At 40.1% G+C, this 24,983-nt stretch overlaps 1 protein-coding gene across 10 annotated transcripts in view; it reads right to left on the reverse strand.

Annotated features, from left to right (window-relative positions):
- Window positions 1-24,983, reverse strand: part of CTBP1 (C-terminal binding protein 1) — a 300,829-nt gene that overhangs the window by 6,098 nt on the left and 269,748 nt on the right. For 7 of the 10 annotated variants that reach the window (XM_019552691.1, XM_019552697.1, XM_019552698.1 and 4 more), the window contains 5 exons: window positions 21,330-21,544; window positions 16,703-16,833; window positions 14,309-14,436; window positions 10,220-10,337; window positions 2,158-3,399 (listed from right to left, as the gene is read on the reverse strand). In XM_019552691.1, coding sequence (XP_019408236.1) covers window positions 3,213-3,399; window positions 10,220-10,337; window positions 14,309-14,436; window positions 16,703-16,833; window positions 21,330-21,544 — 779 coding nt within the window. In that variant the 3' untranslated portion in view covers window positions 2,158-3,212. Of the gene's footprint in view, window positions 1-2,157; window positions 3,400-5,909; window positions 6,029-10,219; window positions 10,338-14,308; window positions 14,437-16,702; window positions 16,834-21,329; window positions 21,545-24,983 lie in introns of those variants that run through there. The other 3 variants (XM_019552692.1, XM_019552699.1, XM_019552701.1) reach the window with 3 other exon arrangements.

Raw genomic sequence — 24,983 nt, forward strand, 5'->3', positions numbered from 1 at the left:
TGGGTTGTTTCTCTCAAATTGTCTTTGGTTCCCAAGTGCACGACCTTGCATTTTGCCACTGAATGTCATCTCAGTACTACTATTCTAGTCCTCAGGATCATCCGATACATTTTTCTATGGTACCCTAAATCCTTATCTGTATCGACAACTGCTCCCCACTTTGCCATATCACCAAGCTTCCCATTTGGGCAAAGGTCAAAGATTAAATAAAACCAGTTCCCAGGGCCAATTCTTGGGGGACTACGCTAACAATATCCTTATAGTCATCTGATGCTTTCCTTTCCAACATTACCCATTGCCCTCTAGCGAGTTCCTTTTCCACCTTGAAAGTCATTTACTAACTGCCATATTCTCTAGCGGCAGCAATGATTTCCCACGTGGAGCTTTTAAACATTTCACTGAAATCCAGATAGATGAGATAAACCATAGTACCTTTAAGTACAAAATCAGGTCTCCTATCAATGATCTGTACCAGGTTAACCTGTTACGACCTACCTTTGGTAAACCCACATGGCATGTTCTCTCATTTTCCATTTACCTTCATGACTAATTCTTTTTTCTTTCAAAATATTTTCTAAAGGCTTGTATGCTGTTGCGGTCAGGCTAACAGGCGTGTAGTTTCCTGGGTCCCCTTTTTTCCCTCTTCTTAAATGCAGGTGCTACATGGGCTATTCTCTTATCAGCCATGACTTGACAGATTTATTAAAAATACCAGGTCAACAAATATCTGTATCAAAGGAGCAAACGTTTAATATGAAAGCCTTGCTTACTGCATGCATCAGTGGAATGATTTAAGTTCCAAATCTGAAAACACTTTTGCACAAACCCAAGTTAAAACATGTGAGTGACTAGTCCCAACAAAATCAATCCGACAACATGTTAAATGTGCATATTTGCGGCGCTACAGCCTTAATCTTTCTCTTTTGAGAACTGTTTGCTGTAGATATTATTCCTTTCATTTCCTCTTTAGTTTATCCATTTATTGACTTACTGGAAACAAAAGGCTTTGCTGAGCTAAGCTGTATCAAAATACATGTCCACTGGGGGATATGACCCAAGGCCATTGCACTGAATGGGCCTGTGATTGCCTCGCCTAAAAAGTTAAATATTTGTTTTACCTGCATGTAGAAAAATAAAAAACCATGTTCAGTTTTACAAAGATTCCTCCTAAGCATGAATGGCCACTGGAATCTGGGATCCAAATCCTACCCGTATCTCACAAGGCCTTGTGGAGTTGCCTGCAAGCTCCTAGCCATGAAGCTAACAGAAATGGCCTTTGTTGTAACAAGGACCATTGTTGCTGTATTTTTTGTGAGGGGATGAGAATGAGCTTGTATTACCACAAAAGCTTTCTGGTTGATATCTGGTTCTATTGAATTAAACAAAAATTACATGGGGTGCCTGTACACAATCATGGAGGCTGCTCTGATGTGCACTCGATTGATCGAGTCTGCTGGAACGTGGCAATTACCGTGCACCAGCAGCCTCCTGCACCTCTTGCATCAGCATCCCCGTGCTTCAAAATGGTAGCAGGGGCGCTGGAACTAAAGCTCGGTTAATTAGAGCAGCTCTGGGAGGACTCTAATAAAAGTGCCACCCCCACACTACCCCACCCCCAGAGCATGCATAAAAGTGCTCATTGACTTCACCAGGGCCAGATTCTTACTACTTCCAGACTACTGATTTTCTCTAAGGCAGCGATTCACAACTGATTGGTTGTGGAGGTGCCATAAGTGGGTCAAAAAGGCAGGTATGTGGTTGGAAAGGCCAATCACTCCAAACATTTGCCTCCTCCAGTTGCTAAAACAAAACAAAAAAATACCTGACAACAAAATCAAACAAACCTTAGAACGATCGAGGGAATGTGCACCGGGCATTAACTACCATTTGGTCCAACCACCAGTCCAGCATCATAAAGGAACATAAAACAATAGACACTGCGTATGCAGGACTTCCACAAAAGAAGTTTATTATTATTCTTTTGTTACTCTTGTGCCCCCCTATACTCTCTGCAACAGCAGCATAAATATTGTTACCATAATATAGCTGATGATGCTGGTGCACACATGAGAAAGTAAATCAAAAGCCATTTTAATTTCAAACTCCATTAGAAACACAGGGAAAAGATCAACATTTATGAAATGGAAAGGAAAAAAATGGTATGGAAAGAATTTTTATTGTTCAAGCTTCCAAGAGGGTATTACAAACAATGGAGAGCAAAGTAAAGCTAGAAATGAAATACTTGACAGCATCTTTTTAAAAATTACAGCTAAGAAACCTAATAAAAGTTGAATAAACAGTTACTAGAAATAAAAATTTTACACATATGATCTTTGTCTGCGATTTTTATTTCTTTAAAATAATTCATACAAATGGTTACAGTCACAAACATGATTTTAACCAAAAATATTGCTAGCCTACCACATTACCAGGAAGGAATCAATGTAGGCAATGAAATGCTGCTACTTTTCAGTAGTCTAGTGCCTTTTTCGCATACCACCAATAATATATACTTTAACTGGTGACAAAAAGCACAATGCTCGTTTATACAAAACCTTTATTTTCCTCAAAATCTCTTTGCAATGTTGTCTTCATTTTGAAATAAGGGAATTCATGCCAAAATTAGGAGAAACTGTTTCTCTTTTGTTTACTAAATTAGTCTAAAAAATAAGACAAGCAGGTAGAAAAAACAATGCACTGTGTGGTATAGAAAGAAAAATGGGAAAAATTCATTGTCCTGAGAAGTTTGCCAACTGCCTCATTTTTGGGCATGTTTTAACATATAAAAGAAAGGATTTTTAATCTCAAAATTGGTTTGTTGAATGCCTCCCTTATGGTTTTTTTTTCTTGTTGACAGCTAAGCAAACAAACCCTTTTTAATGTTCTAAAAACTGTACACAGACAAGTACATTCATGATATAATTAACTACTAACTTTTCTTGTTTTAACAAAGAACCCATAGGACACAGAAACAGTGAATCAGTCCACTGGACAGGGACAAACTACAATTTATACGGAGGAAAAAAGTTTCCAAATCTTCGTTTTTGACTCCCACCTTTTCCTTTTATACTGTATATTGGACCAGTTTCTAAAACAATAATCGTCTCCTCCTGTAAGTTCATGGTTTTTTGCCTTTATTCAAAATCCAGATTTTTTCCACACGCTCTCTCTGAAGTTGAAATCTCCAATGCTGGGAATGCTGTTTTCTTAGGCTACAATTGGTCACTTGGGTGGTCTCTATCAGCTTCTGGTTTGACTGTTTGGCCGGGGGAAGGAGCATGGGGCGGGTGAGCAACAGCAGGGAGGCCGTGTGATAAAGACATGGGGTTGGGGACTATTCCTTCTACTGCGGTAGGTATGCCAGTGGGAGCCACGCTTACAACACCAGGAGGATACCTGCCAAGAGAGGAAAGCGAGAACATCCATTAAAACCAGAGATGGCTGATAGGAAAGTCCACCCAGGCTCCTGCAAAGAGAATTGCAAAGGTTTTTGTTGCGTTTGCAGAACCAGAGGTGTCTGTAAGTCTCAAGATGACACCGACCATGCAGTAATGCAATTGCTGCTGTATTTAACCAGGGATTTGCTAATTCCTTCAGATGCCAAATTTGTTAGTTCCCCTGGCAGCCTAAATGCCAATGAACAACAGAAACGTAAACTGAAAGTAATTTCTATCTCTGAAGTTAAAACCTGAATTAACTAATTCACTCATGAATACACTGGGAGTCTAAATCCTTTGTTTCCTGCCACATGACTTTTTCCGTATTTCCCCTTTTTAGGCCAAAGCTAACTAAATGATTTTTGTTTCTTGTGTACTTCTGAAATTGTGAGTTGGGCCCCCGACAGATGTTAAAGGGTAGGCACAATGGGATCTGATGCGGGATCTCAACAATTACACTTCCTGCCATGCCACATGTGCATGGGGGGTGGTGACTGGGACCCTGCAGCAGATTCCATTGTGCCATATTGCCGGTGCAAGGGGAGGATCCTGGGCTCCCAGCCAGGAGGGCGCGCGGTCCTTGTCGTCAGAGCAGCATTCCACGTGCATGATGCAGTTCTGCGCCTGACAGCCCCGTCGGCCAATCGGTGCTCCCCCCCGGGGAAGCGTGTGGTTCACTTCCCCAGCTGGAAACCCTGACCAGCTGAGCAGGGTGTCCAGCCATGGGAGCACATGGCGTGCCCCCTGACAGACCCAATCAGCTCAGGGGCCTCCAGCCTTCGGTGCAAACGGGAGTCTTGAAAGGCTGCAGTGCAATACAGAGGCTGGCCGCTGGCCACATGTGCAATTAAAAGGTGTGGTAAGAACTAGCACAAAGTTATTACACATACCTTGTTTGGTAACTTCGTGGCTCGTTCCTTGATTTATCACTCCATTAACTGATTGAACATTAACCAGATAATCTAGCCTTAAATGTAATGTCTATCAAGGGCCTTGGTTTTAAGACAGTGCAAATCTGAAAAAAATTACATCTCCAAAAGCAAACATTTTTCAAAAGCATTGACAGCTTAGGGTGCAGCTGTAGCACTGCATATTTTAGTCTAAAAGCGGAAAAAAATCAGACCCATACATTTGTTGCACTTCAACCTTGCCACAGTTCTTGCTTTTAAAAAGGCAGGTGCCTGTGGCAAACTGGAAGGAACAAGAGGAGGAGGAGGAACACAAATACAGAATTATGCAGTCCATCATTTTGGTTACTCTTTTTTTTCCATCAAGCATCCAAGTCTAAGGTTTTGGGGGTTCAGAAGAGAATAACTGCTTCAAGCTGGTTTCACAGTGGTGGGATGTTAAAGGTAAAGAAAGCAGGAAAATCTCCGGCTTGCAATTTCTGCATTCTGAAGGCGTTACTTAATTAGCACTTGCTACATTTAAACAACAACTGCATGTTTTAGCCTCTTTTGTATTTCTAAAACGTTTCTATCTTCAGCCAAGTACCTACAGTTCACCTTCAGGGTTATCTAATTCTAGCCACTTATTTCATCCTTTGACTCACTCTCCCACTCCCTCAAAAACATGCACTTATTTTGTCTTTCTTTAAACTGGTGTTCTGTTTATCCAAGAGTTTTAAAAAAGTGTTTCTTCTTTTTAAAAGTATAAACATTTAGGGCTGTTATTTACTCACTGTGGCATTTGATACCCTATTATTCATTTAGGCTTAAATGGCAGCAATTGCAATTGCAGCCTATTGAAACTTTTTGAACCAGCATCCAAAACTCTGTCGTTGATGGCCAAGTCGTTAGAGAATTCCAAACTGAATGCCACGGGCATTTCACCGCACTCCAATTAGCTTTTCTGAAACTTTTGTGTTGCTTCCCCCTCTAAACCTGCCTAAGTGCAGAGAATGTCAGGGTGGAAAAAATCTCCAGCATCCAGAAAACTTGTAGAGGAAAAAAAAGATTACATGAAAACAACTTTTCTCCTTCCATAACCTGAAACCCATGGAAGCTCTCCATCACAAGCATGATGCAATGGGAACCTGGCCTGGCCTTCTGGTATCGAATGGCAGACCTGGGAATTTGATGTTACCCTGGTCACCCCCAGGGGTTGGATATTTGCACCTTGAGGGGAATCGCACTATCTGTAGGGTGTGACATTCATCCCCACCTAAACATACACACACCAGGTGCCTCCAAAGAAACTTTACAAGTATCAATTTACAAAATTTCCAGTGTAAACTGCTCGTCTGGAGAGTTTTTCTGGAATGACTTTGCAATTGCTAATGAAATTAGTTGCGAGTTTCAGTAGTACAAATTGAATCTTATTAACCAAATTGGCTTCAATTCCTGTGAACGTGACAGGGTATTGTTTTGTTTGTTCAAATTTGATTTTGAAACTGGTTTATCCATTCCTGTAGGTATTCTGCACAAAATTTCAAGCAAACACCATGAAGGAAAAATCCTCAGTTTAAAAGACCTGGTATAGCGTTGGAAAAGACGCAGCATAGCAGCCTCTTCCGAGAGAAAGAATTCACAGCTTTCAACCATCACCTCCATCAATCTGCTCCTGGAAACACCTGGGCCCAGCAGTGTGACCTGTGTGTCAATACATTTATGCTTGATGAATCAGGGCAAAAAACAAGTCACAGGGTTCCTCCCAGAGAGAATGTCCTGGCAGGCAGCCTTTCCCTTTTAACCCAGATACATTGTAGGGGAGAAGCATCTGCCGATCACAGTCATGTTTTGACCACATAGGCAAGTCAACTTGCATAGACAAAACCCATATCACTTCAAGAAAGTTATTCCTTTTAGTGCTGGCCCAGGAACCCCTAATCATTCTAGAGTTGTGATAATAATCTTGACCTGCAGATCCATCGCCTGTTCACCCCAAATATTTCCCATTGATCTAAAATGGCATCCAAGCATTGTACAATTATGGTGTGTCCTGAAATCAAATGATGCATTGTGTGAGCCAAAATCTCGATGTCATGCCTTATTGGGGTGGTAGTGTCCTCACTAAAAGCATCCCTAACTTCCACCGTATTTTGCCATACAGTTTTGGTAAACTCCATCTCCAGTTACTTCAATATCCTATTTTCCCTACTACTGAGATTTTCTAATCTCATAAGTAACCTTATCTTTGAAACCAGGCAATGTAAATTCAGCAGCTTTTATACACTCCTAAGCACTGGCAGCCTCCCATTGCTTTGCTGTTTCGCACTCCCTTATACTGTTAACCAGCTGATGCTCCATCCTTCAAAATGCCAGGCCCTCTTCTAGTCCTCCTTTGCCAGGAGCAATAATCCAAACAACTACCCGGATAATGTCTGTGTCATAAACTAAGCTATCTCCTCAAGCTGAATCTGAGATACAGTTTTTATCTTACATTTCCCATTCAGCTCTCCCTCATATAGCCCTACTTTACAAAAGTTACTCCTAGTGCAGAGAGTCAGGGAATAAGACAACTGTTAAACAGGTTTTAGTGTAATCTTCTCCATCATCAGGATCTATATTGCAATACCACCTAGTCCCAGTGCCATTGTGATAGATGCTGCGTGCACACACACATACCTGTCTCTGTCCCAAAGGCTTATAATTTAAGTATATACTATTTTCTTGGATTGCAGATAGATAAATCAATAATGGAAGATCTCAGCACACTACTCTCTAATTGTTTCCAGAATAGATTACATTAATAATATTTAAATGTGCATGTGCTGTTCACTATCGGCATCTGGTAGAAGGCGAAAAAACACTGCTGTCCCTGTAAACTGCCCAATATTTGTGTCTGGTTTCCATGACTATGTACGTGGCTCTGTCCCATACTCCGACAAAGAAAGCAGTAGTATACTATCTAGTAAGAAGTCCAATAATGAATACACAACAATAATGCATAAGTAATAGTTGCTGCTTCTGCTTTACCCCCAGACTATTACAAATAAGTTCTTTCTCAGGATCACCATTAATCTTTACCCCTGGAAGAGGTCCTGTTTGTTTGACCTCTTTAACAGACTGGCTGTCCTTGTTTAGCAAACAGTTTTCTTTTCTGCAGGATTTTCTCATTTTCAAAAGCCGTTTGATCTGGGTTATGTTCAGCTGGTGATTGCTGAATGTTCTTCGCTGCCTCTTATTACAACACACTTGATTCACTTAAGAGTTCAGTCCCTTATCACAACTCAAATAATGATATATCCAGGATTAAATATTCTCATTAGTTTTAATACCCCAAAAGATCTATTTGCATTTTTGACATATAAATGATCATCCCAGTTCCTATCTTCTGATACAATTACATGAAGATAATATGGCTATTAGCACATCTGAAACATCATGCTTCTAGTGAAAGGCTTAACTCAACAGGCAGAATGATAATCTCATTTTGGGAAAAGAAGATAAGACAGAAATATTTGTTTCAAACAATCAATTCAACTTCTGGGTTGAAGGCACAATGGAATTTAACACTAGCAAGTATGGTTATTGAAATTCATTCTTTCATAAAAACCCAGCTTCAAATTTATATATTCTGTATCACCAGAACCACTACAGCAATTGCTCCCAGGGGCCTTTCTTTAAAAAAAAAGATTGTTCATTGGTTTGTAAAGACACAATTTATCAAGTTATTTCAGAATCCCTCTGCCAAATTAAGGACTCAGAGGGTACTTTACACTCATTAATCATCAAGTAGTATTGCCCTCACTACTAAATTTAACACAGCTTAACTAAACGCAAAGCATTTTCTATGTAAGGAATCGCTCTAAATTTTCCTTTGAAACTAGGAAGTGCAGTTGTAAAAGTTTTACAGTTTTACTGGCATTTTTTTAATGAATGTAAGCATGTCTCATTTTCCTATTCCCAATAGCATTTTTTATATTTAACTAAGTGTTTTGACAAAAGCAAACCATAAAAAGGGTGCTTTGTGCTCTGTGCTTATAGGGCTCCACATCAATATATAATAAAGCCCATATCCTATAAAATCTTAATCATGTGCTTTACCATGTTCTTCGTAATCCCAACTGAAGCCAAAAGAACTACTCACTGGGTGCATTTACGCATGCATTTTACTGTGCAGTTGACTAAATAGCTCTGCAGTAAAGTGTCACAGTCTACACATGCGCCAGAGTAAGTACCATCAGGGACAGTATTATCTTATGGCAGAATAATTAAGTGTACCAAATGCCTGTATAGATGGTGACAGGGGCTGGCTGGGGCATAAAGGTGCTAAAGTGCAGGGGCTGCCTGCCCCCTAGCCACACAACTGCAGTTTTGGCACGCTTGTGCCCTGGCCAGCCCCTCCACTGTCTGGCGCTGCCCCCCAGAGCTGACCTTCTGAGCCTGCTGCCAACCCAGGGCAGCTCAAACTGCTGCTGTCCCAGACACGCATGGAGACACCGCACCCAGGAACAGTTGACTCTGGCACAAACTGCTCTGGAGTTTATCACGTTGCATTAATTGCATGTGTAGATACACTCACAGTGAATACAGTTATATATATCTGGACTTAACTTGTCAGTGAAGCCAATAAAAATATCCTTACTCTCTGAAAACAGAGAAAGAAAACAAGGAATCCAACTGAAGAAGATAAGAAGATGAAGAACAAAGTGAAGGACTGAAGGAGGAATTGTGGCAGTTTTGAACCATCTCCTCTCTCGAGATGTTGCCTTTCATTGCTGGTTTGTTGCCCTCTCAGTCATTTTAACCCAACTTATAGTGTAAAATTGGAACTGGGAGCTCAACAACTGGAGAATTCCTATTTTCATTAAAAAATCAAGTCATCTGATGTTGGTTCCTAAACCTAAATAGCTGCTGTTTGGACATTTGGGATGAAGGGAAACAGCAAAAAAAGATCCAGGAGATAAAATAACTAATAAAGAAATAAATATAATCAAAAGAATGGTTAAAGATCAGGTATAGACAGATTTAACTATTTTAGCAGCATCAGATTATACCAGTTAAGCTGTTACAATAAAACAGTTACAACGCTCTGCTCTTATACAAGAGGAGCAAAACTGCTTTAACTTGGTCGGTTTCATTCAAAATGCAGATCAAAAAGATTTAGCTCCTTATACTACTGACCCTTATGGACGTAATAGTTATATTGTAACAATGGAAACAGACCAGCACTCTTAAGTGACAACTCCTCGCCCCCTTTTAAAATGGTGGAAATTTATGCCATTATAAACTTCACCCTATTTCCTTTTATTAAGTACTACAAACTGCTTTTCACAGTGGAAGGCTATACTGAACAATTCTAACAAGAACTTTTCAAGGAATTCTACAAAAAGAAAAGAAAAAAGAATAAATGTACACTTATGATGGTACTTGCTCCCAATATATTTATAACAGCAATAAGCAACGGCAACTTGTGCATTAGTGAGCTATTTGTATTTTCCTTAGATGGCCGAGTTCAAGAGGGATGCTAGCAATAGCTTATTATTCCAACTCTGCTGTGACTTACTGCCACATTATTACTTTCAGCAAAATGAGCATTAGCTTTTACTGAAGTCACTGGAGGCTACCAGGATTGTTCCATTTGCATATACAATATGCATTGTTTCTGATGCTGGCATTATTAACTTCAGAAAAAAAGTAGATAAATGGATTTATCACAGGGCTGATTTCAGCCAATCATGAAACAGAATTATTTTCATGAATGTAATAGTCATAAGAACAACCTACTCAGGCCTTATCTGAAAACATTTTCATAACAATTCAATTTATTAAACGGGTACTTTTTTCTTTAAACTAGACTATTTTGCTCTAATTCTTTTCCTACTGAAAGATGCTTACCTGTACGCAGCACCATTAAGCTCTGGATGAACAACTCCTGGATCCATGCTGGCCCAATGTGTAGCTGCAGTCAAATGATCTTTGTTAACACAGTTTTTCAGGCTGTCTGGAATACGACCTAGGTGAGTAATAAAGCATGAAATAAAACCTGGATCTGTCAGGTATGACAAAGAATAAAATATATTGGACGGTACACCTAGCAATTCACAAACAAAAACTGGGGCTCAGATCAGAGACTTATTGTTCCCTTTGCCATGGCTGTCACCACTTCTTGAACTCTGAGTCGTGTTCAGTTACTCTCTCCTTTCCTCTCCTCTATTCAGCCTCTTGATAAATCTTGTCTCTGTTTTACACGCATCATCTTGAAATTCACTTTCCAAATTGCTAAAATCAGTTTCCATACACCAGTTGCTCATCAGCTTACATATTAGAGTATTGGTCTCTCTATTTCTAAGCTTTCCTTTCCGACTTTGCCTCCCAGCAACCACTTTTGAGCATCTGGAATGAAATCAAGAACCTTTTGAAGTCAATGGGAGTTCTGCTCATAGCTGTTTTATTCACTCATTGTTACTCCTCCTTAATGAGACAGAATATTTGTATCTCTTAGTCCTCATATAGAATCCTAAGGAAAATTTAAACATGTCCAAGGACTCCTTTCCATGAGCATTTTTGCCTAAACCTTTTCAGATGCAAGCCACCCTTCATTAGACTCAAGGCATCACTGATTAGACTCAAGGCATCCCTCAGAACATGTCAGCTTTGTTTTCACTTGTTTCCACAGCACCTTTGAAAGGATCTCAAGGCACCCTGGTTGACAATTACTAGCCTAGATTTCATGCAGCCTTCAAATTACAATTATTCTTCAGCTTTTAGGGCCCCATGCAATGCTCTCTGAAGACAATGTAGATATCTTATTTAATTAGTCTATAAAGATTCATATCTACCTTGCTTTCTGAATGGAAAGATTGTCATCTGATTTGAAAGAAGTGCTGGGCCAGTTCTTCATCATCAGTGTTTGGGATGGTCTTGACTAGAGGTGTGCGAAATGGGCCGTACTTAATTTGGATTCAGCCCGAATCAGGGACAGTGATTCGATTAGCTGATTTGGATCACTGACCCGATTCAATTTGGCTGAATCCAAATCTGAAGATTCAATGCTGATTTGGAGAACAAGTGATTCAGCCATAGACACAGTTTTAAACATTTTTTTTCTACATACCCCAAGGCGCCAGGCACAGCTCATGAACTCTGTGATGGTGGGGCAGATGGAGCATCCCACAGGAGTATGGGGGGGGCCCTGCATGCTCAGAAGTACTTCTGGTCTACTTCCAGGTCTGCCGCTGAGTGCATGGGGGGCCCTGCCGCACCTTCCCCAGCTCGATGAACAGCTGCAGGGGGACCCTGGGTGCTCCCCAGACCTAGGAGGCACCAGTCACCGCGCCGGGGGATGGGGGGAGCACACGCTCTCCAGCAGACCCAGAAGTGGACTGGAAGTGCTTCTGGTTCACTTTCAGGTCTGCTGCTGAGTGCACTGGGGACCCCCCGTTCTCCTGTAGGACGCTCCATGTGCCCCACCATCTCAGCATTCAGGAGCCACCTGGTACTTTGAGGTATGTAGACAAAACATTTAAAGCTGTGTCTCTATGTCTGAATTGTCAAATCTTTCTGAAACTCTCCGAATTGATTTGGAGAGTTCTGATTCGGTTTGGAGAGATTAAAGGGTCTCCTGATTAGATTCAGATTCAGAGGTTCGGCCACCGAATTGGGCCAAATCTCTGCCGAATCAAATCAGCAACTGAAGCTTTGCACAGCTCTAGCCTTGACTGCTTTCCATACAACTGTCCCATCCTCTATAACAGTGGTTCTCAACTGGAGCTCTGCCAGCCTGCAAGGGAAAAGCCATGGTTTCCCACATTTTTCTCCTTTAAAGAAGAATCAATTTTTAAGGTTTACGGATTCATTTTTAAAGTCTGTTCGTGACCCTTTCATATATTCTTGCAACCCACTTTTGGGTCACGACCCTCAGGTTGAGAAATGCTGCTCAATAAAATACATGGGTGTGAGTAGCTCCCACTGAAGTAACTGGTTCCCATTTCTCTGACTGAGTCTGCACTAGAGCCTCATTCCTTTGATGATTAGAAAACATCTTTTAATTTCCAGCCTAAATTTATTCCTGGCCAGTTTATACCCTTTTGTCCATGTGCCTACATTGTTTAGCGTGTTTTCCCTGCTATGCATTTATTTCCTGCTGTATTTTTAGAGAACAATCTATTCCTACCCATTCTTAGTCTTTGCTTTGCTGGGCTACTCCAAGCTCCTTGAATTTCCTTTCAAAAGTTAGTACCTGATGAAACGTGTTTATTTTCTACTTATTTTGCAATGTGTTCACTTGCTGCTCTTATGTTTCCTGCCTTCTCAAATTCACCTCTATGTAATGTTTGGTGTATTTCTTTATCTTTGCTTATTACTTTGCACATTGTACATAAGCACAGCCACACTAACCCTCCCCCTTCCCTTTCTAAACAATATGTTCTTCACATGGCATGCGTGTTGTTGAGGCATGCGGCCACTTGTTGTCCATCTCCTTCTAATTATAACCCCACTCTGTTCCCCCTGTGACTTTTGCATATTAAGTTTCATCCCACACTTCCTGTATCTGTCCCACATTTGTTTCATTAAAGTTCAACGACTTTCTCACCTCCCTAACGTTGGCCTCGATTTAGTCGTACTACAAACCATGTGCAGAAGCTTGAAGAGATGACAGCTTCAGGATAAAGCAATGATTCCTTACTTGGATATTCCAGTTGCCTACTTTAGAGAAATAAGTCATGCTGTCTCAGGTGGATTTGTGTCCAGAACCCTTAGCACTACACTGCCTGTTCCTCTGTATTGCTGATTTCTATTGCATCCCCATCCTGACAAAGATTCCCTCTAGTCAGGCTGCCCCACTGATCAGCCAGTCTAAAGAGCAATGTTGTTGTCTGCACATCCTTCCCAGAGATAAAGCCTGTAACTGTTCTGAACACATCCAGTCTCCTTACCTTACAATGCTGGCATTTGCATTTTTTCTAAGGCAGAGTAATGTGTTGCAACTGAACCACCCCACAGGTCAACTAGATGCCTATGGACTTAAGGGCACGCAGGGTGCATTACGCAGAGATAAATCATGACCATGTACTAAGGATCTGGCATTAGTGCTTAGTGACTCATTTTATGCAGACTGCTACCTTTTATTTTCAGCTACACGGGATACAAACTAAAGCCCACGCTTTGCCTCATTTTATTTATTAGCATTTCATACTGCGGGCTTGACAAGATTTTTTTTTTCATAACAGAGAGGGAAAGAGAGAGACTTCACCCTTTAAAATTCCAGACAACTTTGGCAGCGCTTTAAAAATAAAAGCATCTTATAAAATATTGTGCCTCCCACCAACTGCTGAATGACTTGGTTTGGCTTAACAAAAAAACCCTCAACTTCACATTATCATACTGCTAGACTTAAAGTCTAAGACCAGTCAAATAGGTTGTTGTGATACTGCAATTATTATGAGCAGCATGACGTTGAGGTAGTGTTTCACCCGTATGTATTGAGCTTTCAAATACTGAAGTCCAAGATCCTTTCAGACAGACTTGGATGAATTTTGGAAGGTAGAGAGAAGCCAAGGGAAACAGGAATGAAGAAGATACAACAGATGATGGCGTGTGCCAGGAGATATGTAAGAAAGGCTACAGAAGGATGGCTCCAGACCTGTATCCAAGCCTTTGGAAAAGACCAGTTGATGTAATTAGCAAAGAACAAAGAGGTTTCATCATTAGTAACAACCACCACGTGCCAGAGGTTTCTAACATGCGGACATCTGGAAAAGAAAAATTTCTTCCCATTGCCTGACTTTCACTTATGACTGCAATTAGTATGTCTGACTCAAGACAATTATCAATGGTGGATACAGCAGTGATAGATATACTTGCTGGCCTAGAGCTCTCCCCGGTTAAACAAAACCTAGTTTGGCTCAAGTCAGTGTCCAAATCTCCAGCAGAGCCATTTTTTTTTTAGGTGAAAAACTTTCTGTGAAGAAGAGATGTCAGTACCTGTGATAGCCCTCCGGATCTCTCGTGCTGCTTCCTCCCGCATCTCGATAGAGGCTTGTTCACTGTACCAGGCTGCATGTGGGGTACAGATCAGGTTTGGTGCATCCTTCAATGGACCCTGACTAAAGCTAAATGAAATTTTAAAACAAGATCAAATGAAAACAAAACAAAACAAAAAAACCCCAAAAATCTTTCGTGGGGGGGAAGGGGAATAGAGGCAAGGAGATTTATATGTATACTGCGGACTAACATCTAGAAACACATGACAAAGTCTACAAATGTTTCCTTGGTGTTTTTCTTTTTAATTGTGACAGGTCATTTTGGTGTATTTCTAGTGGTTTAGATCTCAGTTACTTTCCCTGACTCAGAAGTGGAACAACAGATAGCAGTACTAGTGGCAGAAGTAACTTTGGTCCAGTTTCCAATTGCCGCCACTCATAGTTTGCATGGACAAATGGGTAGCGAGACCCACTGCCCAACTCGTTTCAAAATCCCATTCTATTTGCCACAGTTTATCATCAGTTTTCCTTCACTAGCCAACACAGCTTTATTTCCTTAGAGTCACTGTCAATGTGACATATAATCTAATTTTAAAAAGAAATTAAAATTAATTCCAGATAATACACTCGCCCGTGAGTCTCCCTAATAATTTCCATGGCTTTACGATCATATTTTCCTGCCTTTTTAAAAACTATTTTTTCTCTCCTGTTGCAGAATAAAAAACACCTAAAGATAGGGGAATATGACTAACCAACTGCTTGGGGAAAGCAATCAAAGTCTATTAAAGTGCTGTCAAAGGTACAAAGTAAACCTGAGAAAAAAAAGTGTCATTCTTCTGCTATAGCCTTTTTTGGTTTTAATGTCAGAGTGTTCTTTGTAACAACAGGAGAGAAAATATTTTTAGATAGAAAAGTGCATTTGGAGTTGGCAGTAACTCTTAAAATAATAGCTTGCATCTCCAGTTTAATGGCTATGGATATTTGGCAAAACTGTCCAATGCAATGTTACACGCAGGCACTACAGAAGTTAGTCTCTTGGGGCTGGCGTTGCCTCCTTAGGCACAGACACGGTGCTCCCGCTAAACTAAAGGGAACGTTGGCTGCAATTCTTCAAATGAGTCTGTGCAAATGACATCTACTCGAGTCCCACATGGTCACTGGGATTTCTTGCGGGTGCCAGGTCTGTCTGTGAAGAGCCGACTGTAGGACAGGGAACTATGTGCATATCTGCACACAGACTTTCCCCCCTTGCATGCTGTACTGCTATAATGATTGCACTGAGAAGCTCAAACGCAGGGTGAGAAGAAAGACCTTTTGGTGGGACATGTTTGCAGGATTTCCACCCATTTTCCAACAAGCTCCTTTTCTCAGCTGATGCAGGAGTGCTCTTACTTCAGATGCTGCTATGACCTAGTCTCAAAAGTCCTGAATCTGTTCCTCTTCAAAGAGGTGTGTGGATTGTTGTCGTTTAGCTAATCTAATGTGATATGCAGGCTCCTTCCTGCCTTGACTGAGCAACTGAACAACGCTCAACAAATACGATTAGTAGTCCATACTCATCCACATTGGTAACTCTAACAAAGACGACAGGCTCAGGACTCAGGGACACACTGCATTGGCATTTTCTGTCTTTGCGACATACCACCAAACCTCCTTATTGGAGTGCTACATTTGTGTCTAGGCAGGTGCCCTTCCTGGTGACATTCAACACGCTAAATATAGTGCCACCGGGTTGCTAAAGGCAGGAGAGCTATTCTTTTCCTTTCAAAACAAAGAAAGAAACAAAAAAACCAAAGCAAAACATAAAAAGTCTGAACTGGGATCACCCTTCTCAGCTCCACAAACTCAGCTTCTAAGACTTTGCTTGTGGCTTGAGCTTCACAAGCTCCCAGCAGGAGGGATCTGGAGCCAGATATGCAGCCTAAGCATCGAGGTGTTGCAAGCTGTACCCAGATGCTTCAGAAATGGGCAGTTTTCCCTGCAAGATCTTGTCCCCTGCTTTCCTGAAGGGTCTTTTTGTGCACTGAGTAGGGCTTTCTGGAACCAGTCAATGACAGGAGATGAACATACTCATTTCCAGGCCATGTGGCACAAGATTATGCCTAGGATTTGAACATGGGTCTTTGGCAGAAAGAAACATACTGCACCTACTAGACTTTTTTTTTTTTAACCTTCAAATGTACTTCCCCCCCCATTTTCACCTGCTAACATGCCAAAGTTTCATCCACCTTTGCATTAATCCAGAGGTGCACAGATTCATACTGCTTTAATATGGAAGGCTCAGCTAGTAGGCAGAGGGAAAGCTTATTGACTTCATTGCTGTTGGTCACAACATGCACTAATACTTAAAAATAAGGAAGTGAACAAAAGAAAAAGAAAAGAAAAGGAAAAGCACCTGAATGGTTCTGACTCATGTACATCTAAGGCTGCCCCTCGTATCCTTCCTTCCTTCAGGGCCTGTGCAAGTGCTTTTTCGTCTACTAACCCACCTCGAGCTGTGTTGACCAGGAAAGCCCCTTGTCTCATCTAGGGAAAGTTAAAAACAAGAATGATGAAATAAAAATAAATGAAATAAAACTGTTGTGGCATTATTATTTACTCAAAGGAAGCATCTGTTACAACAAAGACTATTCAACTGGATTAACCTATCATCAGTTCTCTTTGTCTTCCATTGGAAAGTACCACAAAAATCTGATGCTTCAAAAGCAAAATACTGTTTCAGAGCGCTTATAACCTTTTGTTTTTTCTTTATAAGCAGGGCTGCGTATAAGAGGACCAATACTTCATATGTTGTATAGTAACATGATCAAATGATGCAAACATGCATGTGCAAACGAGACATCATTTTATTCCCTTTTTTATTTCACTGTGGAATTGAATACGGCAGAAGCAATAGCATATATTTCTAAAGAAAATCATGTTTTGTGGATTTAACACTTTTATGTGAATGAAAGAACAAGCAACTTCCAAAAATGCATTTTTTGGAGGTTTCCAGACTTCTGTTTTGTTAGCAAGAGGTAGTAAATTGAAGTTTTCCATTTACTTTGGCTCCCTTCTGCCCCCTTCCCCGAACGATTTTTCAGACAACATATAGGGAACCCCTATATTACTCAGTTAAGAGCCATGGGCTGGGAGGGTGGCAAGCCTTATAGAGGTTTTGCTGTGCATTGATCAGATCAGAATTGTAAGCCTCCTCAGCCAGTTTCAGCTATGAAACATTTGCCATGTTATATCTAGAACATAAAGCCAATGCACCAATTTCAGTGAGAAGGACAGTAAGAACACACACCTCAAGATCCTATGCGATCCTAATAAACACCAATGCCTAAACACTTTTAGCACACATCTCGCATATAAGCCAGGACCCTGCAAACATTCCCATGCATGAAGACAAGCACGCACATAAGTGTTTGTAGGATGGCAGCCACAGTAAGGACAGGCAACCAACGTCTGATCACTACAACAAAAAGGAGGTATCTGAACATCAGATGAACTTGTGTAACTTATTCGGGAAACTGGCAGCTTTGCCTACAAGGGGGAAAAAAATTGCTTATTATATCATTAGTTGCTCTTACACAACTAAAATTTGGGGGCAGAAATGCTAAAGTTCCTGTATAACTAGAGAAGGACCTAGAAAAGGAATCCCCTAGCATGAATCTATCCTCTGGCAGGATGGTCAGAAACAGGAAGCAATTATGGCTTACATGCATCTAGCTACATTGTAACAAAAATCTATGTATTGCTTTGGCCAACCCGCTGTTCTAATTTCCATTTTTTTTTCTCTCTCCACCCAAAGAGCCTCTGCCCAGCAGAGGCATGTACTCTTAAGTCTTTACAGAAAAACAGAAGACTGCTGGCAGCCCGAGTAAGCATGTTAACCATTTAGCCTGGAAACAAGAGTAGTGAAGACATGGTGCAGGAGGCTTCAGCCCAGGCTGCCAATCACAGCACAAGTCCTACATTCATGCTGAAGCTTGTACTTCTAAACTCACTATTATTATCTATGCTGGTCAGAAGAAAGCTAGCTCAGGTGTGTTCATCCATGCTACTAACTACAGTTTCAGTTTGCTAGGTAGACATACCCTTCAGTTCAGGGAACTACCCACTTCAACACGAGCATAAGTGAAGGGCAGCATTTGGCCTTAAATGTAGTCTAGCACACTTCTATATCCTCCTAAGGGACTGGGAATTTTAATAATAGAAAACACTTTCAAATCCCTTGTCCAGCCAGAATAGCCCTCGTTGACTTTTCATCTTCAATGCTATTTATACAGTTGTAAATCTTAGTAGTAAAACAAGCCCAAATTAAACAGAATATGGGTACATAACCACATTCTGAAGCAAGTGAATTGCATGAGTCGCAGTGGGGATGCAGCTTCAAAATGACTCTTTACAGTGGCTGAGAGCTTGAAAGAGAATGTCAGAGCTAATACTGCTGATTGATTGCTACTCTGATTCAGCTAAGTTAATCCTGTGCATCTGCTGTTTTTTATACAATATGCATTTTATTTAAATACAGTATCTTCTTTTCAAATCTGAAGAGAACTGGACATCAAAAGAAGACTTTTGGTCCTGGAAAAAAATACTGAGCACCCATTTTCTTGGGCAGTGTAGAACAAAATCCACCTGAACTATACAGGGTCAGGAAGGTAAAATGTATTTGCTGGGCAGTACACCAAACTTAGGAGGAAAAGCCATGAAAAGAGGCATCTGTCCCCATAGTTTTCAAAGAGGTTTCAAGGATGCTGAGTTTAAAACTCCACATGAAATTCTGGTTGGGCCTTTTAATGAAATGAGATTCATCTTACCTCTTTATACATATGGATATGAAAACTTTTGTTATCTGAACACACAACACTGGGCAAAGTAGCATGATTTATTATACAAGCACTATTGGCCTGGTTGAGCATACACAAACATGAAATGTTGGCCAGTTTGATATTTTTAACGTGATATTTGAAAGCATTTTGTCTATGTCACCAGGCATCTTGAGAGAGACCATGTATGTTAGAAATGATGTGCTTTTACTGTACTGCTTTGAAATTTATTTGCTTGTCAGCTATTAGAACAAAGGTTAATTAACATTTGTTCATGAACATTCCCTGCAAAGTTCTATTTTATCTGAAGTACGAAACAGCTAACATTTTATTTTAATTTTCACTATTTCAATAAGTAACAATATAAATGCATTAGAGATTTTATAGGGGTGCAGGTGGTAGCCGTGTTGGTCTAAGGACAGAGGCAGACAAGGTTCTTTGGGTGAATCCAATACCTTTTATCAGACCAACTTAAATAGTTGGAAAAATTTCTCTTAGCAAGCTTTCGGGTTTAAAAACCCTTCGTCAGTCAGAGGAAGTATCTGCAGTTGGTGTGTGCTCTTCCTGGATCATGCGTGCTCTTCCACCCAGGACCAGCACACACACACACACATCAACTGCAGATGCTTCCTCAGCCTGACAAAGGGTTTTAAACCTGAAAGCTTGCTAAGAATATTTTTTCCAACTATTTAAGTTGTTCTGATAAAAGGTATCAGATTAACCCAAAGAACCTTTTCTGCCTTAGACATGTCATAGATTTTTAAAGTTAATTTTGACTTTCAGATTCACCTAAAAATTGAGTGTATATCCTTTGCTCCTCTGCCTAACAGACTAGCACTTCTTCACTGTACGTCCTCCTTTTTCCACCTCAACTCAGATAATTCCCATTATAAAAGGCACACAATGGCCCCAATCCCACAGTTCAGTGGAAGGCAAAAACTCTGCTGAGCTCGTAGGAATCCCAGCTGACTTCAGAAAGGGGCTATCTGGATGCAGGGATCCCCCCAAACAGAGGTCCTTAACAAATCAAGACTATTCTACCCAGTGTTATATAATCACATCATGGAAAAATAATTATGGTGTACAAGCTGATGGTACAAGAAATGGAAAATAACAGAGGTCAACTTTCTTTCTGACTTATCCTCTGAACTAACAAGCATATTAAGATTTTAAAAATAGGCCTTGATCATCATCTTGGATTGGTCTACACAGACTCAATTGTCCAGTCAGGACATATATTGTTACATCTTATTTACATCTGAACAAGGACTTATGATATAGTACGTGGAGCATCTTCAACTCCTACTGAAGTCCCAGTGATAGTAGTAGGCATAACAGATGCTTAGTATTTTGCAGACGCCAAGCAGTTACTATTTTGGTTCAACAGAGATAGATAAACCTCATATATAAATAAATGCATATAGTATATGTACTAACAGCATTCAAAAAAAAATGATTATGATTCAGTTAGGATTATTTTACCATACAATACATTTTTACATTTCAACACCTACAGTTTCTAATATATATCTACTTTATACACCCCAAGTTTTGCATCAGAAAACAGAATTTTAATGAAATAAAAATATTGCCTACTGAGTAACTTGACAATGGAACAGTTATTTAGTACCTATGCTTTGAACACCTTATGTATTATTAATTAATTTTGGAAAGATTCAGTCAAAAGTCAAATCCATTTAAGCATAATCCAAATAACCTAATACTGTAATGTAACCAATTAATCAGTGAAACATTCTGTAAGAATTAGGACTGAACACAGGGGGGCACCAGTTAGTTACAAGCCTGAAGTTAGGTATAAAGAAAACCTCTAAACTGAAGTATAAAAGTGAAAGGCAAGTTTTGTTATTAATAAAAAGAGTAGAAAGAGGAAGTGTCTATCTGCAGATCTCATAGAAGTGCTCTTAAATAAACACAGACAAATTAAGTAACTGAATCTTCACACCAGTTAGTAGATAACATTATTTCTACAAAAGAGAAGTTAGCAAGTATAATGAAAAAAGCAAGGATACCATTTCTTTCCTAACCAATATAAACTTACTTGATAAGCAGTGAAATACCAAAGGGAAGAAAAAAATGTATTTAAGAACTGAATTTGCATGTTTACACTGAGAAACTCTTTAGGATGCAGAAAGTCAGTGAGAATAAAACCAAATCAATCTGGAGGGATACATATTGCATAATTACCTGTTTTATGGTGAAGTCATTAATAAGATGATGATTGTGTTCATTCAAGTTGCAGTGTAGGGTTACACAGTCACTGTGAAATAGCAGATCCTGTAAAGTGCTCACCCGCTGCAGTCCAAGAGCACGTTCAATGCCATCTGAGAGGTATGGGTCATAAAAAATGACACTAAAGCCAAAGGCTTTCGCACGTAATGCCACTGCTTGTCCAACACGTCCTAGAGCGATCACAGACGCACAAAGAAAAAGGAACGTCGCTGATGTAAAATAGCTTTTTCTTGTACAATTATCACTGCAAAACATTCTTGCAGGACTAGGAACTTTACAGGGAACAATACAGAAGAGAAAAAAGAAACATTTGTGACCCATCCTCATTTGGTTTATAACATTTTATTTAAGAGTTATATCATGCTACTGGTGATCAAAAGGCCTATACCCTTTCCCCCTTCCCTCCCCCTGCAAAAAAAAGAAACTGGAGAACTGTAATGCCAAAAGATGGTGTATACAGGGCCTGTAATAATCTAGATTTGCTTAATAGGTGATGCTGGACCTTCAGATGATAAAATACTGATATTCATAACTGCTTCCTGCCAACTCCCCATTTTTGCCAATGTGTCCAGCTGCCTTTAATAAGAAGCTATGAAATGTATGTTTGCAATTTTATTTTATAAAAAATAGATATTTTTTAAGATCCCTCTGTCTTGAAATACGCCATGTTTCACAGGACGCTACAAGAACACAAAGGCTGGATCCTGATGCGCAGGCACGTATGGTTTGTGGTGCCACAAACCTCTTTGTAGCACCATAAACTGCACGTGTTGCATATTAAAACATGCACCCCGCAGCTAATGTGCAGTGCTGGGGCAAAATTTGCTATTGGGACTTCCTGGTAGCAAAAAAAAAGAAAGAAAGAAAAAAAGAAAGAAAAAGAAACCTCCTGAAAAAATAAAAGTGGTGCAAGCCTGCTCCCTTGTCTCCATGTGCCTACCAGCTAGCCCTACACTAACACACTCTGTGCCCCAGCCAACCCTTCCCCTGCAGCACGTGGAGCAGTGGGACAATGTGTCCTGCTGCAAGCTGCACCAGCAGGGGCATGCACTGCAGCACAAATTAGCAGAACAAATTTGTGCCGCTACTATTTGTGCTGCTGCAAACACACACCCCTGCTCATGTGAATGTGGCCAATTACTTTAAAACCATCGCTTTCACATCCCAGTGATGGCTGCTGGCAGTTGCTTTTTTGTTTTCAGCTCTAGTCATAAAATTTCTTGCAGCAAAACTAGCCTCTTAACTAGGAAATGCCCACTTGGAACCGGTCTGTGTTTCTATTTTAAATCCTCTTCAAGACTGATTAATTCTGTAATGCCTGCAAAATCCTTCCATTTCACTCTTCAGTTTGCTCCTTACTCATTTACCTAAACCACAAACAAATTGACTCCATCATGCCATACATCTTGCTGAGCACCTGTCATGGTGTTATGGTTTAATAGTTGGATGGCTACAGCCCCATGGGGCTAAGCACCATAGACAAAAAAACAATCCCTGTTCTAGACCTGGTCCCTAATCTGACCAGCGCAATCTCTCCTTCTGTTCCTTTTGCTCCTCTTCAGTTTCCTTTCCTTATTGTCAGGATACTTTTTTAGCTTGTGTTCAAACTTGGGATCCCAGCTTTCATGTGTACGTGGGTATCTCATTTTTGGCCACCATGAATAAAGCATGGATTTTAGTAGACTGTATTTCACATACCCCGTGGCCCCAAAGAAGACATGCGCCTTGCTTTGGGAAGGCAGAATGAAGAAAAAAACATTTTTTTTCCTTTTCACTGAACTGTTCAGAATCAGTTTCTTCATTTAAGATACAAACTCCAACTTTCAACCACTTATTTTCAGGGAAAAGATGAGTGTGGTATGTGAAAAAATAAGGTAAGTAAAGAAATAAAGGGAATGAGGCTGTTTTGAAGAAGTTTTATTTCTTTTTTTAGAGAATAGAAAGTTGTACTTCATACCCGATTTCAGGTGGCTTGGGTAAAGCTTGAGATTTAAAGAGAGTTCAAAAGTCTCAGAGTCACTATCACCAGAATGGCTATGGCTTTGCTTACAAAAAAGAAAATTAACAGAAGGTTTTCTTTTGTAACATCTGTGTTTATTCAAAAAGCAACAGAATAACATAGGGAAATCCCATGTCTTCCCAATTGTGTTTTAAGGGATTTCCCTGTGCTTTGCAGTTTCTTTTGAATAAATTCAAGAAGTCTTTTGTCAATCATTTAACCTGAACACAATCATTCTGGAGTGCCTGGTGATGGATACACTCGGAATATTAAGCAGTCAGTCAATTTAATTGGGAATGTCTGCTTTTCCCTGGGGACATCTACTTAAGAGACACTCTTCAAAACTTACTGAAATAAAAGGCTTTGTATGATAGTTGTTGGCTTTTGAGGACCTGTTTTCATAAACAGAGAACTGGAAAAAATAGCCAGCTTTTAATGCAGCTAAAGTATTAGGAATTTGCAATATTCAGGAGATGCATAGTTCAAGACACCACAGTTTGTAAACAGTGATTTTGTAGAAAACAAACTTTATTATATGTTCATTTGCATGTTCAACATCCTGTCCAAAGCTCTCTGAGCTCTCCTTAAAGCACTAGTCCCAAGGTTTCCATTACAGTTATATATATTGCAATACACTGGTCAGATGAAACTGAGCCTTTCTGTTCCTTACAACCAATGTCAATGCACAGGCCAATACATTAGAGGTCTCTAATGCATGCATGAAGTCGCCCACTGAAATTACTGTGAACCACATGTATATATCTGTGGGCAGAAATTGTCCTGTAATGATTTATTTAATGACAGAAACGTTTGCTGTAACTAATGGCTGTATTTAGTAATACCCCTTATCCAAAAAGTTGGCTGACTCATAAACCTGCTAGTTTACTTTTCAGATTACTGCCTGAGATACAGCACGGTGCCATAGCTTGCTTTCTTAGCCTGAAAAGTCTACTTAGGGACATCCCCACTAGGGCTAGTTCAAAACATAGGCCAGCATTTTGTTAATAACCGAATCATACCATGGACAAGACTCCAGGCTATATCCTGTACCATAAACCTGTATAATTCCTATGAGCAATGATAGGATTTATATGCTTTCAACAAAAGGAGAAAAATAAAATTGTATATATTAAAATAAACTTCCTGTTCGTGCAAATGAGGGACATACACAGAATATATTATATATATAGGTTTAGCCTACTGCAGAGTAGCAGAACAAGATAATAGAGACTTCTTTTAGAAACTATGAAAAACTGGAAATTGCACAGAGATCAAGCAAAATTCCTCTAGCATTTCCAGGTAGGTCTGTGAAGCCTGGGCTCCTTTTTTAATATGCCTGACTCTGCAGTTCCAGTCCCATTCACATTCCTGAACACACCGCCTCGGTGCTTTTTTTTGCCATTTTTATCATTTAATTTTTGTGGCATTGTGTGTCCAATTTTGGGTCCCTTGCTTCAAAAAGGGTATGAACAGACAGGAAGGAGTTTAGCACAGAGTGACAAAAATGATTAGGGGCCCAGGAGGTAAGACCTAAGAAGAAAGGCTGAAAGAACTAGGGTGGTTTAGTTTGCAAAAGAGAAAACCGAGGGAGGGTTAGATAACAGCTTTCA

The sequence above is a fragment of the Crocodylus porosus genome, unplaced genomic scaffold (assembly GCF_001723895.1).
Source record: "Crocodylus porosus isolate Cpor-Errol unplaced genomic scaffold, CroPor_comp1, whole genome shotgun sequence".
In the NCBI taxonomy this organism is placed as follows: Eukaryota; Metazoa; Chordata; order Crocodylia; family Crocodylidae; genus Crocodylus; species Crocodylus porosus.